The 15,524-nt window shown below is 47.7% G+C and overlaps 1 protein-coding gene across 1 annotated transcript in view; it reads left to right on the top strand.

Annotated features, from left to right (window-relative positions):
* RECQL4 (RecQ like helicase 4) overlaps positions 1 to 15,524 on the top strand; it is a 261,221-nt gene that overhangs the window by 10,313 nt on the left and 235,384 nt on the right. Inside the window, exons 3-5 of the mRNA XM_030220936.1 lie at positions 3,047 to 3,080; positions 8,267 to 8,376; positions 10,654 to 10,797. Of these exons, the coding sequence (XP_030076796.1) occupies positions 3,047 to 3,080; positions 8,267 to 8,376; positions 10,654 to 10,797 (288 nt within the window). The remainder of the gene's footprint in view (positions 1 to 3,046; positions 3,081 to 8,266; positions 8,377 to 10,653; positions 10,798 to 15,524) is intronic.

Here is a 15,524-nt window from a genome sequence, read left to right as displayed (position 1 = left end):
GGCCTTCGGGCCGGCTGGTTGTACCTACGCTTCGCAAAAGAATAGGGTGCAGCCTGCCGTGCCCGGGAAAAACGCCCACCCGTGGGGGCGGGTGCTGAAGGCGCCCGGTGGGAGAGCTTGTCGAGAGCGGTTTCCCGCTGATGCAGTTGGTCCACCATCTGCTCGACCTTCTCACCGAAAATGTTATCCCCCCGGCAAGGGACGTCAGCCAGTCTCTGCTGGGTGCGGTTGTCCAGGTCAGAGGCACGCAGCCATGAGAGCCTGCGCATCACTATACCTTGGGCCGCAGCACGAGATGCCACGTCACAGGTGTCAAAAATCCCCCTGGACAGGAACTTTCTGCACGCCTTCAGCTGCCTGACCACCTCCTGATAAGGCCTGGACTGCTCCGGCGGGAGCTTATCGACCAGGTCCGCCAGCTGTTGCACATTGGTCCGCATGTGGATGCTCATATAGAGCAGGTAAGATTGGATGCGGGTCACGAGCATGGAGGATTGGTAGGCCTTCCTCCCAAATGAGTCCAGAGTGCGAGACTCCCGCCCCGGGGGCGCCGAGGCGGTATCCCTCGAACTCCGTGCCCTCTTGAGAGCAGAATCCACGACCGCTGAGTCATGGGGCAACTGGGGCCGCATGAGCTCTGGGTCAGAGTGGATCCTGTACTGGGACTCTGCTTTCTTGGGAATGGTGGGATTAGTTAGTGGTCGCACCCAGTTCCGGAGCAGCGTCTCCTTCAGGACATTGTGCAGCGGTACCGTGGAGGACTCTCTAGGTGGTGATGGATAGTCGAGGACCTCGAGCATCTCGGCCCTCGGCTCTTCCACAGAGACCACGGGAAAGGGAATGCTTATAGACATATCCCGCACAAAGGAGGCAAAGGAGAGACTCTCAGGAGGTGAGAGCTTCCTCTCCGGTGACGGCGTGGGGTCCGAGGGAAGGCCCGTAGACTCCTCTGAGGAGAAATATCTCGGGTCCTCCTCTTCCCCCCACGAGTCCTCATCCTCGGTATCGGACATTAGCTCATGTAGCTGCGTCCGGTACCGGGCCCGGCTCGACGTCGAGGCACCGAGGTCTCGGTGTCGTCGAGCGGTGGACTCCCGCGCCGGCGGGGACGGAGCTCCCTCCATCGACGTCGACGGGGACTCCACCTGCGTGGCTGTCGAGACCGGCACCGCAAGCGGCGGCGGTGTCGACTGCCCCGGCGCCGGGCTAGAGCTCGCCGGCGCCACAGTCATCGGCGCCGAGGGCGCAAGCACCCCCGGCGCCGGCACAGCCTGGCGCATCAGCCCTTCCAGGATCCCCGGAAGGATGGCTCTGAGGCACTCGTCCAGGCCCGCTGCCGGGAAAAGCGGTGGGGCCGGTAAGGGTGTCGGTGCCGGAAGCTGCTGGGGGCCAGGAGACGGCACCGAGGTGCCGGAACCCCGACGTGTCGGTACCTCCACCACCGACGGAGATCTCTCCTCTCTGCGATGACGCTTCGGCGTCGACTCCTCTTCAGGGTGCACCGAGGGCTCCCGGTGACGGCGCTTCTTGTCTTTTTTCCGGTGCACGTCACCGGTGCCGGAGGGCATGGAGGAGGAGGAGGTCGATCCCCCTCGGTCTCGGGGTACCGGGTCCGACAGGGTTCGGTCCCGTGGCTCACGAGTTGAGGGAGTGACCGGGGCCGACTGCCCACGCGGTCTCTCTACCCCACTCTCGCCGGCGGACCGGCGGGCCGACGGGACCTGTTCTCCTGGGGTCGCTGCCATCGGTGCCGATGTCTCGGGCATCGATACCGGTACCGAAGAACCGGTCTTCGATACCGATGCCGTCGAGGTCGACGTCGAGGGGCCGGCGCAAGTTCCAAAAAGACGGTCCCGCAGAACTTGCCTCGCAACCTGAGTCCGTTTCCGGAGACCGAGACACAAAACGCACGACTTGAGATTGTGCTCCGGCCCGAGGCACTGGAGGCACCAAGCGTGGGTGTCGGTCTGCGAGATCGGCCGGCCGCAGCGACCACACTTTTTAAATCCACTCGGGACCTTCGAGGACATCGACGGAAAAATCGCGTCGGCGAAGTCAAAGTCGGCAATGGTGGCTAAAATCACACCACGAAAATTGTAACCGACCGAGCGGCCACTAGGCCGCAACGAGGCGTCCCCGCTAGAAAGCGAGGGAAAAGAAGGAGCGCGTGCTCCACACGCGCAAAATTCTTTTTTTTTTTTTTTTTTAATAAAAGAGAAAGAAGAAGAAGAAGAGGCCGAACAGGCCAAAAGCGACGATCCGCGTAAACGCGGTCGAAAAAATCCGGCGGCTGAAACGAGAGAGAGGGGAAAACACAACTCTCTCAGTCGCGGAAAAAAAGTAACTGGCGGGAGCGGTCGCGCACGGGCGGGAAGACGGCCGCGCATGCGCGGTGGGCGTGCCCTGCGTGCCGACCGTCCCGCGAAGCTTATTTCCGGTTGGTGGGGGCTGCCGCGGACGTCACCCCAGTCGTGAGAACAAGCAGCCTGCTTGTCCTCGGAGAACTAGATTTACAGAGCCTCTATATCTATACAGCAGTGCTGAAAGAAATCTGTGCAGTGGCAGTGTCCTTATTTTTAAAGTAAACATTTCCTGTGCAGTGTGATTGATAGCTTATCAGGGTCAAGTTAAAAATGTAAATGAAATCCAAAATTGGCTTCAAAGACTAATTTATAAAATGGCCCTTTTTTAAATACAAAGGGGGAGAACGTCCTTCCTAAAATAGAAAGTAAAAAAGGAAAATAAATATAATAAATGCATAATAAAAATAACCCCTGTCCTTCCCTTTACTACTGGAGAAATGCTTAAATAAAAAATCAGTTTTACTCTTAGAACTACTTGTGTTTGGTGCATCTGGACTCGTATGGAAAGGCCACAGGCTTTGCAGTGACTTTTTAGAATGATATGGAAGGTAATAATATCTATTCTGATAAATATGTGTAGATTCTTGGATTTTTCCCTTTTTCACACAGTAGCTTTTAGTTAATGATTTATTCATAGTTTTCTCCTCATCCATTGATTATGTGCTTTCCTCTTCTTTTAACAGTCTGATGTAGAAAATGCTGACAGTGAGATACAACGTAAGTAGAAATAAAAATAGTTCTTTTTTCGTAACAATGTTTAGTACTTTCACATTTCTCTACCTGACCTGTGGACTTTCTATTTGTCCCATCTCTGGCCTAACAACACTTCTGGTACATAGCCCACATTAGATTTTTGAGGTAGAAAGCAAAGAATATTAGATTTGGGTGAGAAATGAAAATAAAACCACCGAGGTAGACAGTATGGGGGTAATACTCTAAGGAGAACCTAGATTTAAGCAGCAAAAATGTACATAATTGGGTAGAATGCAGTCATTTACATGTATGTGTGTGAACACCTATGCGCATGGCAGTATTCCGACTAAGCACTGTTCTGAGAAGTCATGTCTACAGTGCATGTGTTTTACAGGAGGACATACACATGGATGGAGTTTAAGCGTGGGCAGATTGCATGTTTACATACTTAAATAATAGAATAACTATAGTCTACACACGTTCTGTAGCAATTCTTTTTTTAAAGATATTTTTACTAAATTTTTAGAACAAGATATAACAATAGTAATAAAAGATCAGACAATAATGCCTTTTAATAGTCGCTTACACAAGGTTGTAGGGTGTGTGTATAAGCTACTATATGTTAGTAAACAGAATTAGCTTTATCGCTCAACATTCTTAACAACTGTGATGTTGAATTACTGCAAAAACTGAAGATGGTTATGAGTTGTTGCAGTAATTGTTGAAAAGTGCTCATGTTTTCTTGATATGAGAAAAATTGAAGAGATGTAATGCTGTGGCAGCTTCATATTTTTGGATTGTACAAAGTAAGGACCAGCATTCATAGAAACTCAATTTTGTTTTGTATTTCCAGTGCAGTACTATTAGATAATGGCTATGGCTATCATAATGTTGAAACGTTTGGTACAGTTTTCAGAAAACTGCAATTTCCCGCAAAGAAGAATCACAATGGAGTAAGAGATGGGGACAGACTTATCCAGCAGGATTATAACATTGATTCTATCCCAAGTATAATTTCAGTATAGGTGGAGGTTAGCACAATGAAATAATAAGTGTGACAAAGTGCCTGGTTCTGAAGAACATGGCCAATACAATTTTGAGGAAGGCTCGCTGGAGATTTTGCTTAGTTATGCAGGGGTCTAGTATGCCTTGAGGCATATTTTCAAAGCACTTATCCTTCCAAGGTTCCATAGAAACCTAAGTGCTTTGAAAATATGCCTCCTTCTGGACCGAACTGGGTCTACCCACAAGGACTGAAGTGGGGTCCTTCTTTGCCTTCTAGAAACTATCTGTTAATGCTGTGGCAGAAACTTTAAGTTTTAAAACTATGGGGGAAAGGGTATGGAGACTAGCTAATAAAGTTTGCTTGCTTTTTTTTTATTTTAAAATTAAAATTCTAACTGTGTTTATCAATATCCTACAATTCCTCTTTTAAGCCCTAATCTTTAAGCTGTGACAGAAACGTCAAGTTTCAAAACTATGGGGAAAAGGGTACAGAGACTATCTAATAAAGTTTGCTTGCTTTCTTTATTTTAAAATTCTAACTGTGTTTATTAGTATCCTACAATTCCTCTTTTAAACCCTAATTTTTGTTACCAAGCTCAGAATAAAATAATGTCACTTACCCACAGAGATGTCCTCTTCTCTCAGAACTTCTCAGAAAGAAAGTTGAGTGGGACTGTTCCTCTCTATATAGTTTGGATTCTAAGGAGACTATTTCAAACAAATCCTTTGAAGCTAGCCCATTAATCAAATTGCCCTTAGTAACCTTAGCAACTGTTCTACTTCTGTACTGGCCGCGGCAGATATGGTTCCCTCTTCTTCTGGAATTGTCCTCAGAAGAACCGTAGAGATTGGAGTGTTCTCCGACCCTCATCACACAGAACAAGGGGTCACTTCTACATCCCAACCTCCAGTCTCTGGCTCTCGCAGCCTGAATGTTGAGAGCCTAGAATTTGCTTCCTTGGTTCTTTCGGAGGTTGCCTCCCGAGTCTTGCTGGCTTCCAGGAAAGATACCATTTTTATTGATGACAGTTCCAAATATACAATGCCAATAAAATAATGTTAAATGCATTCAAACTTCAGAGGCGTTTACAACTAAGACCAAGTATTAGAGATTGCCATCATGTTTATATCTTCTTACCCTATCCTACTTGATGTACAACAGTATAAACAAAAATCTGTCAAACACACCCTCAACATGTCTTAACAATGACAGTGACTACATTAACCCCACATTATTATCGGCAAAACTTTTTATGTTTCTGCTTCAAGCTGTACCTCAGCCTCCCATCCCCCCTTCCCCCCTCCGAACCCCCCCAACCCCTCCCTTCCAGTCAGAATGAACATAACTGTGACCAAGGGGAATCTATTGTCGCTTTCTCTGGATACTTCCTCTCATGTAGGAATGCGGGGGTCTCCCAGCTGATTGACAATAGAACTACACGCTCGAGGTGCAAGAGCATGTATGTAATGTTTTTTGGACCCTTTTTTTTCACGAACAAGTCCCCCAAAAGTGCCCCAACTGCCCAGATGACCACCAGAGGGAATCGGGGATGACCTCCCCTGACTCTCCCAGTGGTCACTAACCCCCTCCCACCAAAAAAAAAAGAACTTTAAAAACTTTTTTTTGCCAGCCTGTATGCCAGCCTCAAATGGCATACCCAGCTCCATCACAGCAGTATGTAGGTCCCTGGATCAGTTGTTAGTGGGTGCAGTGGACTTCAGGCAGGTGGACCCAGGCACATCCTCCCCCTACCTGTTACACTTGTGCTGGTAAATGGAAGCCCTCCAAAGTGCCCCCAAAACCCACTGTACCCACATCTAGGTGCCCCCCTTCATCCATAAGTGCTATGGTAATGGTGTAGAGTTGTGGGGAGTGGGTTTTTGTGGGGCTCAGCACCCAAAGTAAGGGAGCTATGGACTTGGGAGGTATTTTAATTTTTTTTCCTTTTTACAAGTGCCCCCTAAGGTGCCCGGTTGGTATCCTGACCCCTCCCATGACCAAATGCCTTGGAGTTGTTCGTTTTTTAGCTTGGCGGCTTCGGTTTCCATTATCGCTGAAAACCGATACCGCCCAGCTCAAATCCGATGCATTTGCCCGGCACCAACCGTATTATCGAAACAAAAGATGGACGCCCATCTTTTTCGAAAATACGGTCTGTCCCGCCCCTTCGCGGACCCGTCCTCGTAGATAGTCGCCCATGGAGGTGGGTGTTCACGTTCGATTATGCCCCTCTATCTCTCATCATTTCATTCCAATACAACACATATAATCCCAAAAACATAAGCACCCCAGGTTACACCCTTCCTATCGCAGACAGCCTGAAAACCCTTGGAGTAATAATCGACCGGAACCTCTCACTAGAGAACCAAGCGAAATCTACCATAAAGAAAATGTTTCACTCTATGTGGAAACTCAAACATGTGAAACTATTCTTCCCGAGGGAAATATTTCGCAACCTGATACAATCAATGGTAATAAGCCATGCAAACTACTGCAATGGAATTTATGCGGGTTGCAAAGAACAAATTACAAAGAAATTTCAGACCGCTCAAAACACAGCAGCCAGGCTTATATTTGGAAAAACGCGTTTTGAAAGCGCCCGACCCCTCCGAGAAAAACTGCACTGGCCTCCAATCAAAGAATGTATTGCTTTCAAAATCTGCACCCTGGTCCATAAAATAATCTACGGCGAAGCCCCGGGATGCATGACAGACCTCATAGACCTGCCAACCAGAAATACAGCAAGATCAGCACGAACATACCTAAATCTTCACTACCCAAGCTGCAGAGGACTCAAATAGAAATCAACGTATGCATCCAGCTTCTCCTATTTAAGCGCTCAACTATGGAATGCACTGCCAAAAATAGTAAAAACAATGTACGACCACCTAAATTTCTGGAAAGTACTAAAAACAAACTTGTTCAGAAAGGCATGGCCCACCGACCCAACATAAGAACCTAAATTACCCGCAACACAACTAAACCAAAGATCGTAATGGACACACCCCAACTCCCCGTCTTCCTCTCTAATGTTCCCCCAATGTATCTACCATACATGAACCTTATTCTACCATTATTACACCTTGTATTTGTTCATACCGGAACCGGCGAACGCCGTTACGGTACTATGTAAGCCACATTGAGACTGCAAATAGGTGGGAACCTATTGAGTACTAACCTATAAATGTACTCACTCTGCTGCTCCCCAGTATCTCTCCACACTCGTCCTTCCCTACACCCCTTCCCGTGCACTCCGCTCCATGGATAAATCCTTCTTATCTGTTCCCTTCTCCACTACTGCCAACTCCAGACTTCGCGCCTTCTGTCTCGCTGCACTCTACACCTGGAATAAACTTCCTGAGCCCCTACGTCTTGCCCCATCCTTGGCCACCTTTAAATCTAGACTGAAAGCCCACCTCTTTAACACTGCTTTTGACTCGTAACCACTTGTAACCACTCGCCTCCACCTACCCTCCTCTCTTCCTTCCCGTTCACATTAATTGATTTGATTTGCTTACTTTATTTATTTTTTTGTCTATTAGATTGTAAGCTCTTTGAGCAGGGACTGTCTTTCTTCTATGTTTGTGCAGCGCTGCGTACGCCTTGTAGCGCTATAGAAATGCTAAATAGTAGTAGGGATACAAATGTAACAAATAAATAAATAGTGCTCTTGTTTAGAATATGGGTGTATCATTAGCATGGTATAGTATTCTATAAAGAGTGCTTATGCTTAGGGTATGGGTGTTGCTAGTGTTCTATAAAGAGTGCTCATGTATAGAATTTGGGTGTATAGATTTTATACTACGCTAGTGTTTTGTAAAGAGTGCTCTTGCTTAGAATATGGGCATATAGTTAGCATGGTATGATTTCTGTAAAGAGTGCTCTTGCTTAGAATATGGGTATACTAGACTATGAGCCCGTAAAAACGGGGTATTATAGGAAGGGGGGGTTGAAAGGCCCGCCCCCACCGCCGAGTTCGCCGCTGCCCCTCCCCCTCCGAGTTCGCGCCCCCCCCCCACCGAGCCGTCACCACCCACCTTCCACCCGGCCGGGCCCTCGCTCCGCTATTGAAACAGCGAGGGTCCGGGAACGCAGCACTGAGCTCTGCTGAGCTGCCGACGTCGGCCTTCGTTCTTCTTCTCTGCCTGTCCCGCCCTCGTGTGACACTTTTTGACATCCAGCCTTTGTTCATTTTCTCTAACAGAATTCTACAAGGAGTACAGAACTTTTAAACAAATGAGAGACCCTGAGGCACAGCACACCCCAGAATCCAGTTCGATTTGCAAGCACCAGGCTATCTCAGACAGCCAGAATGTAAGTGAGGAGTCAATTTTCATCTGACAGATGCATTAAACTTAACGAGCCATTAACGAGCAAGTAGTAAACCCTTGGCATGCACTAATACCCTCATGATCAAAAGCAAACGCCAGCGCTAGAGGCTGTTAGCGCCATACTAGCGTCAGCGTTTGCTAACCCTGCATGATCAGAGCCCTCGAGCGCGTGAAACAACGCGCTTGAGGGCTCTTAAAGCAAGTAGCATGCAAATGCATACTAAACGGGGCTTAACGCATTCATCCCCAATGATTAGCGACCAGCGCGCCAGAGATTGGGTTGCTGGCCGCGAGAAACCCTATGCCAGCTCGGGCGTTGGGTTTGGCAGATCATTGGGGAGGATGGTGGCCCCCATTCCCCCCAACGACGCAAACCACCCCCCCATTCCTTATATGGTGTGTAGCCCCGCCCAGCGCATCCCAGGATGCGCTGGGCAGGGCTGGGCGCCGCCATTTTGCAGCGTCAAAGGAAGAGGAGGGAGGCAGGCAGGCTGCGTCCCTCCTCCAACCAAGGTAGGGGGGCGGGCACCGGGCAGGCAGGGAGGGTGGGCGTCAGATCGGATGGCAGAGCGGACCCTTGCCAATGCTGGGGGTGGGGTTGGGTTGGGGGGGCGGCGGCCACTTGACCACCAGGGACCATTTTCGTGGGGGGGGGGGGGGGGTTGGGGGGACTGGAGACCCACCGGATCTCCAGCCCTCCCTGAACCTGGGGGGGGTGGGATCATCGGGGGGACTGGAGGTCCGCCGGACCTCCAGCCCCTGTTTTGCCTTGCTCGGGGCAGGGGTAGTCAGGGCCTGGTGGTCTCATGGACCTCCAGCTCCTGTGTTTGACAGGTTTGGGCTTTTGACAGCCCAGACCTGTCAAACAAGTGCGGGAAGATTGTGCTGAGCGCATGCTCGGCACAATTCGCCCGCACTTCTACCCCATGTTCAGAGATAATTGCGCTGCTTAAATTTGCATGCATTATGTCTGATCATCTGTGCGGTAAAGCCCCGCGCTGTTCCAGCACTATTTTTAGAGCGCTGTTTGGAACAGCGCAGGGCTTTGATCATCTGCCTGTAAAGACTTCTTTCTGACGACGGTAGCAGCTAATGAAAACGGAATGCAGATGAGCAAATTGTTTAGAAACCCTACTGTAATGAGATGCAATAACCTTTTTTCCGATTGCCTCAACGCTGGAAAATCTAATGAGAGGTCTGTACCTCTCGTTAAGTATGCGCACAAGCCAGAAAAATAAAAAGCAGTGAGAGGAGGCAGAGCAGAAGGAAAAATCACGTTTAGCTGCACAGCCACAGCAAGAGAGGGCTCAGCAGTTCCCCTTTCATAGGCTCCCTCCCTCCGTGTGTGATCGGGATCCAAGAAGGCGGCACAGCTTCCTCCTCCAGGTCTATCTCAGCCAATCACAGCGGTTGTGATTGGCTCAGGGACTTCTAGGTCTCAGCTGAGTGAAGCACTGCCAAAAAAGACGTTTTTATTATTGCAGGAGGGAATGACGGCCAAAACGGACGTTTTTTTTTTTTTTGGATGGGTGTCCATTTTGGCCGTCATTCCCTCCTGCAATAATAAATACGTCTTTTTTGGCAGTGCTTCACTCAGCTGAGACCTGGAAGTCCCTGAGCCAATCACAACGCGTTTAGCCGAGCTAAACGCGCTGTGATTGGCTGAGATAGACCTGGAGGAGGGAGCTGTGCCTTCTTCTTGGATCCCGATCACACACGGAGGGAGGGAGCCTGTGAAAGGGGAACTGCTGAGCCCTCTCTTGCTGTGGCTGTGCAGCTTTTCAGATGGACCTGGAGGAGGGAGCTGTGCTGCCTTCTTGGATCCCGATCACACATGGAGGGAGGGAGCCTGTGAAAGGGGAACTGCTGAGCCCTCTCTTGCTGTGGCTGTGCAGCTTTTCAGTCCGAGGTACAGGTTTTTAAAGTTTTGTTTTTTAAATTGAAGCATGTCCATAAAGGATGTTCTTGGCATGCGCAGAGCAGCCAGCATAATGCTTGGCTGCTCTGCGCATGCTCCATGGGCGACTGTTTACCGATGGAATAGAGAATGCAAGTGAGCTACAACGGGCAGCTCATTTGCATTCCTATTCCTTGATGCATGCCCTTCCCTTACCGATTCGTTAAGGGAATCGGTAAGGGAAGGGCTCTAACGATTTTTTAGTGCATCTTCCCCAGACAGTCCACAGCAGTCAAGTTAAAGTGGCACAGTATGAACACAATAGAGTTTATCTGCTCAGTATGTGCTCTCTTTTCTTTTAAGGAAAATGGTTCAGACTCCTGGGGACCTGATCTGAACCGAAGGAATAGGATCCCAAAACTAACCCCCAAGGAGTGGGATTCATTGAAGGCCTCTGCTCAGTATTTTGGAATGAAATTGAAATCAAATAGTGGAGCCAAAATAAAGGTCAGGTTTGACTTTGCATCATTGTGGTTTGTTTTGGTCTAGTTATCTGTTCACTATTTTTATAAAGTATTCATTGTTTCCTTATCAGCAGCAGATGAATCCAGAAACTAGTGGGTGTTTCCATCTATCAGCAGGTGGAGATAAAGATCACTGATTTGAGTACAGTGATATAGGATGGGTAGCTCCCCTGAAAGTCAGTATATCTCTACCTCCAACAGGCGGATGGATGGAATTCTTCTAGCTCCTGGCTTCCTCTGTTTCGGTGTGCTCCTGTTCTAGGTTGCCTAGTCAGTTGAGCTTGACAGTGTTCTGGCTGTGTGGTGCCAGCTTTAGAGGTCATACCTGGGTACCCCAGGTTCTTCCTCCACCCCAGGTTTCCCCCTGCCAGTTAGTCTCTGATTCTGCTCCAGTTCCAGAGAAAAAGGTCATTTGTATTGAATTAATTTAGATAGCAAGTCTGTTGTGGAACTGGGTGGGTGGGGGGGGGGGGGAGGAGCCGAGATAAGGAGTGAAAGGAGGTTGTGTGGTGGTGAGCTGACTGCCAGCTACAAGGGAACGCTTCAGGCAGTTTGTTTGTGGCTGCGGAGTGAAGCACGACAGAGGGGTGAGTTCCCTTTTTGGTTTTTTTTCTTCTTTCCTGCCTTTGTGGTTTGGCAGTTTTAGTCCTCGGAGAGATGGCTTGCAGAGACCGTCAAGCACTGCTCCCGCTTCGGGAAGTGGTGGGCAGCCTCCGGTCTCTATGTGGGGGATGTGCGGATTCGGCTGCAGAGGACACTGACTCAATTGGACGGCCTAGCAGTTTTCAACGTGGGATATTCCCATGCATGCTCTCTCCTCATTTAGGCCAACATCAGCACCCACGGCCATGTTGAATGCTTTGCAGCAACGGCCGGTTTCGAGGCAGAGATCTAAGGAGGTTTCTGACCCTTTCTGATCCCAGTCTCTCGTCTTTGGCTGACACGGGGGCTGGGTTTTCGGGGGTGAGGGAACCCTGTTTCCCTGACTTTGTCCTGGTGCTTCATCAGGGTTATCTAATGAAGAGGGTGCAGCAGCAGCCTAGTTCATTTCTGCAGAGCTCTTTTAGGGCAGAACCTTCACCTTTAGGGCTCAATCCTCTTGACAAACTGAGGCATACGGGCGCTGCTTCTGAGGAGGGTTTGTTGGCTCCCCTACCCATTTCCTCTGATGTTGGAGCCGGCGCTGACTGGCGTGTCGGATCAGTCTCTGCTGGTGGAAGACTTGGAAAACTAGGAGCTGCTGGCCATGGAGCCGGATGATCCCACGACTGTGCACATCTTCCATAAGGAGAAGTTGCCCTCCTTGATTGTCAATGCTCTGAAAGCTCTTAATATTTTGGTGGACGAGTTCACAGCTGTAGCCGCAGCTAACCCAAAGATGGCTAGAACAAGGAAACTATCCCAGTCCTTCCCGGCAGCAGGTACAGGCAATTGAAGATCTTATCTCAGCTCAATGGGCCACCCCAGATGCCGGCGGGTGGCGAAGGCCATGTCTCACCTGTACCCGATGCCGCAATATTATTTAGATAAGTTTAAGCTCCCTAAGGTAGATGCGTTAGTGGTGGTGGTCACCAAGAAGACTACCCTGCTGGTGGAGGGGGATATTGCCTTGAAAAACATACAGAACGGGAAACTGGAGGCTTCTTTGAAACATGCCTTTGAAATTTCAGCTCTTTCCCTCCAGGTGTCCATTTGCAGTTTCTGTCTGGCAAGAACATGCCTTTCCTAGGTACAGCAGGAGGCGGAGGTGGTGTCGGTGGATAAGGTTTAGCCCTCGGTGGATTTTCCCTCTGTGGAATCTGGCTTAGCTTATTTGGTGGACTTGTTATATGACCTTGTGTGCTCTTCTTCCAAGCAGATGGCATTGTCTATCACAGCCCTTATGAGGCTCCTGTTTCAGGATAGGCTGCTGTTTGATGAGGATAGCGAGAAGTTGGTCAAGGATTTGAGGGACTCCAAGCTGCAGCGCTTGCCTGAGGACAGGCAGAAGCTGGTGTTTACAGCGGCCTCGGTGCATTCTCGGTTTAGGGAGTCCAAGAAATATTGTCTGGGCCAGAATTCTGCTTCTTCTTCTGCCTTTCAGAGATTCCAATTCCAGCCATGGTCGTCCTTTCAGAGTGACAAATGGACTACAAGACCATGATATGAGCTGCACAATGATGGGGCGCCGGTCCGCTACTTGGCTCTGTGCATAGGGAGTCGACTGACTGTTCTACGAGCAGTGGGCCAAGATTACATCAGACCAGTGTTTGTTTATTAAAACCTTATATACTGCCACTACTGCAATAAGATTGCAGCGGTTCACAATAAAAACAATTATAAAATGGAAAGGAACTCCATAGCATGATAGGACAGGGCAACTCTTACAATAGTAAATAACGCACACTAACAGTCATACAAATCCAGCAGTCCAGTGCTGCTGGTTCCGGATCTCCTCTTTGGTCTCACAAGCCTGGCTCTTGAGAGGGTGAAATTAAGAAGGAAAGGCTGTTCGGAGGGGGTTATCACCACACTGCTACAGGCCTGCAAATGCTTGACTGCTACAGCAAATGCATGGGTCTATCATACTTTCGAGGCATTGTGCAACAGACAGGAGGTGTTGCCTATGGCGGCCTCTTTGCCGTGAATTCTAGCGTTTTTCACGCGGGCCAAAAATACTAGGACTAGAGGGCATGAGTTGAAGCTACAGTGTGGTAAATTTAAAACGAATCGGAGAAAATTTTTCTTCACCCAACGTGTAATTAGACTCTGGAATTCGTTGCCGGAGAACGTGGTACGGGCGGTTAGCTTGACGGAGTTTAAAAAGGGGTTAGATAGATTCCTAAAGGACAAGTCCATAGACCGCTATTAAATGGACTTGGAAAAATTCCGCATTTTTAGGTATAACTTGTCTGGAATGTTTTTACGTTTGGGGAGCGTGCCAGGTGCCCTTGACCTGGATTGGCCACTGTCGGTGACAGGATGCTGGGCTAGATGGACCTTTGGTCTTTCCCAGTATGGCACTACTTATGTACTTATGTACTTATTTAAGTTGCTTTGGATCCAGGTGGTGGCTCTTGCTTGTTATGAAGGGGCGAGTTGTGAACACTTCCCTGGCCACACATCCGGACATTGGGTGTTTCTTTTGAAGGGGGTTAATAGGCTGAGGCCTCCTCTGTGGCCTCCATATCCGGACTGGAACCTTAATTTGGTGTTGAGTGCTATGTAGCAGGCTTCTTTTGAACCCTTGAAAGTGTTCTTTTCCTTTCCTCTCTGGACCTGACAGAGGACTACTTCCATATCCTTATTCACCCATTTCACAGGAAGTTTCTGAGGTTCTGCATATTGTGTAATGATATGAGTTTAATTATCAGAATTATTGAAATATGTAGCAGAATTATTGATTGTGCTGGATCAGATACAAATATATACCAATATAAAAATACAACTTTAAAGACTTATTGAGACAGAAGCAGATCAACTAGCCTGGCTTTCATCCCCCCCCCCCCCTTCCTCCCTCTGGAACAAAAGGCTATTCAAAAACAAATGCAGGGACTGCTTCAAAAGGTTTTAAACTTCCTCTCCCCCCTCCCACCTGAAGGACTGATAAACAAAGCTTGGCTGGGTGGGTACTTGAAGGCTCATCAAGACATCTCCGAAGACAAAGAGATCAAAAACACAAGGAGACAGAGAGGCTGGAGAGGTGTGAAAACTACAGCTAGTGAAGACAAAAGGACTCAGGGTAAAGTAAACAGGAGGCCATTTGCTTGCTAAACCATTTGCTGGCTACCTCAAACAACAGACGCCAGCACATCTGCAGAATAAAGGCTTATAACATGTGATATGCAACATTATATACTGCTCATATAAAATTCAATTCAAACCAGTTAATTTTCTATTTAATATTAGGTGCTGCTATTGTACATTTACTTTACCTCTGCTAGTTCTTAATTGGTTTAATGTGTATTGGTTGTTGCTCAGCGGGCTTAATAACTATCAGGTATATATATATATATATACATATATATATATATATATATATAATCTTGTGTACAGTCAATAGTATGTTACTTGTGATTTGATATTCATACACCTTTCTTATATCATGTACTTTTTCAGGAGTATGACTGCTTTCGATATGATTAGTAGATTTGGTTTTGTTTATTTGATAACATCTCTTGTAATAGAAAGTTTTGGATATTTGTAATGTCTCTCTACACATTCATATGTTTTATTTATTTTATATTGTTTGTGTTTTGATTTGTATAGACTCCTGACGCAGGCCTGTACGGCTGAAACACAGCTGTGTCGAGTCCTTTTCTCCCTGCTATCCATTGATCAATAAAGTTTATTTTTTAATTTTCACAAAGAGTCGCCTTTTTATATTTTTTTATACACAAATTTGAGGATTTTTATTATTTTTTTCATGGTTTTATTTTTGTCAGTCATCTTCGCTGTTTTGTTTGTTGTTGTTTCTTGCGAAGACTGGTTTCTTCTGTTTTTTGCGCCCTTCACTCAGCTGGACCACAGCATGCTTGGTAACAAAAGGACTTGTAAGTTAAACCTGTTACCTTGTTTTATTTTAAGCACAAATTCTCCTGTACCAAGATCCTTTAAAAAGGATACCTCTCATTTGCAACTTTATATACTGAAACCTGTACTGTAAATAAACCCTTTTCTGCAGCTAAATATATGGTCTTTTTGTGTTCTGAGTACATGCTTTTAAATCTT

The sequence above is a fragment of the Microcaecilia unicolor genome, chromosome 1 (assembly GCF_901765095.1).
Source record: "Microcaecilia unicolor chromosome 1, aMicUni1.1, whole genome shotgun sequence".
NCBI classification, from domain to species: domain Eukaryota; kingdom Metazoa; phylum Chordata; class Amphibia; order Gymnophiona; family Siphonopidae; genus Microcaecilia; species Microcaecilia unicolor.
This window is presented reverse-complemented; position numbering and strand designations above follow the sequence as displayed.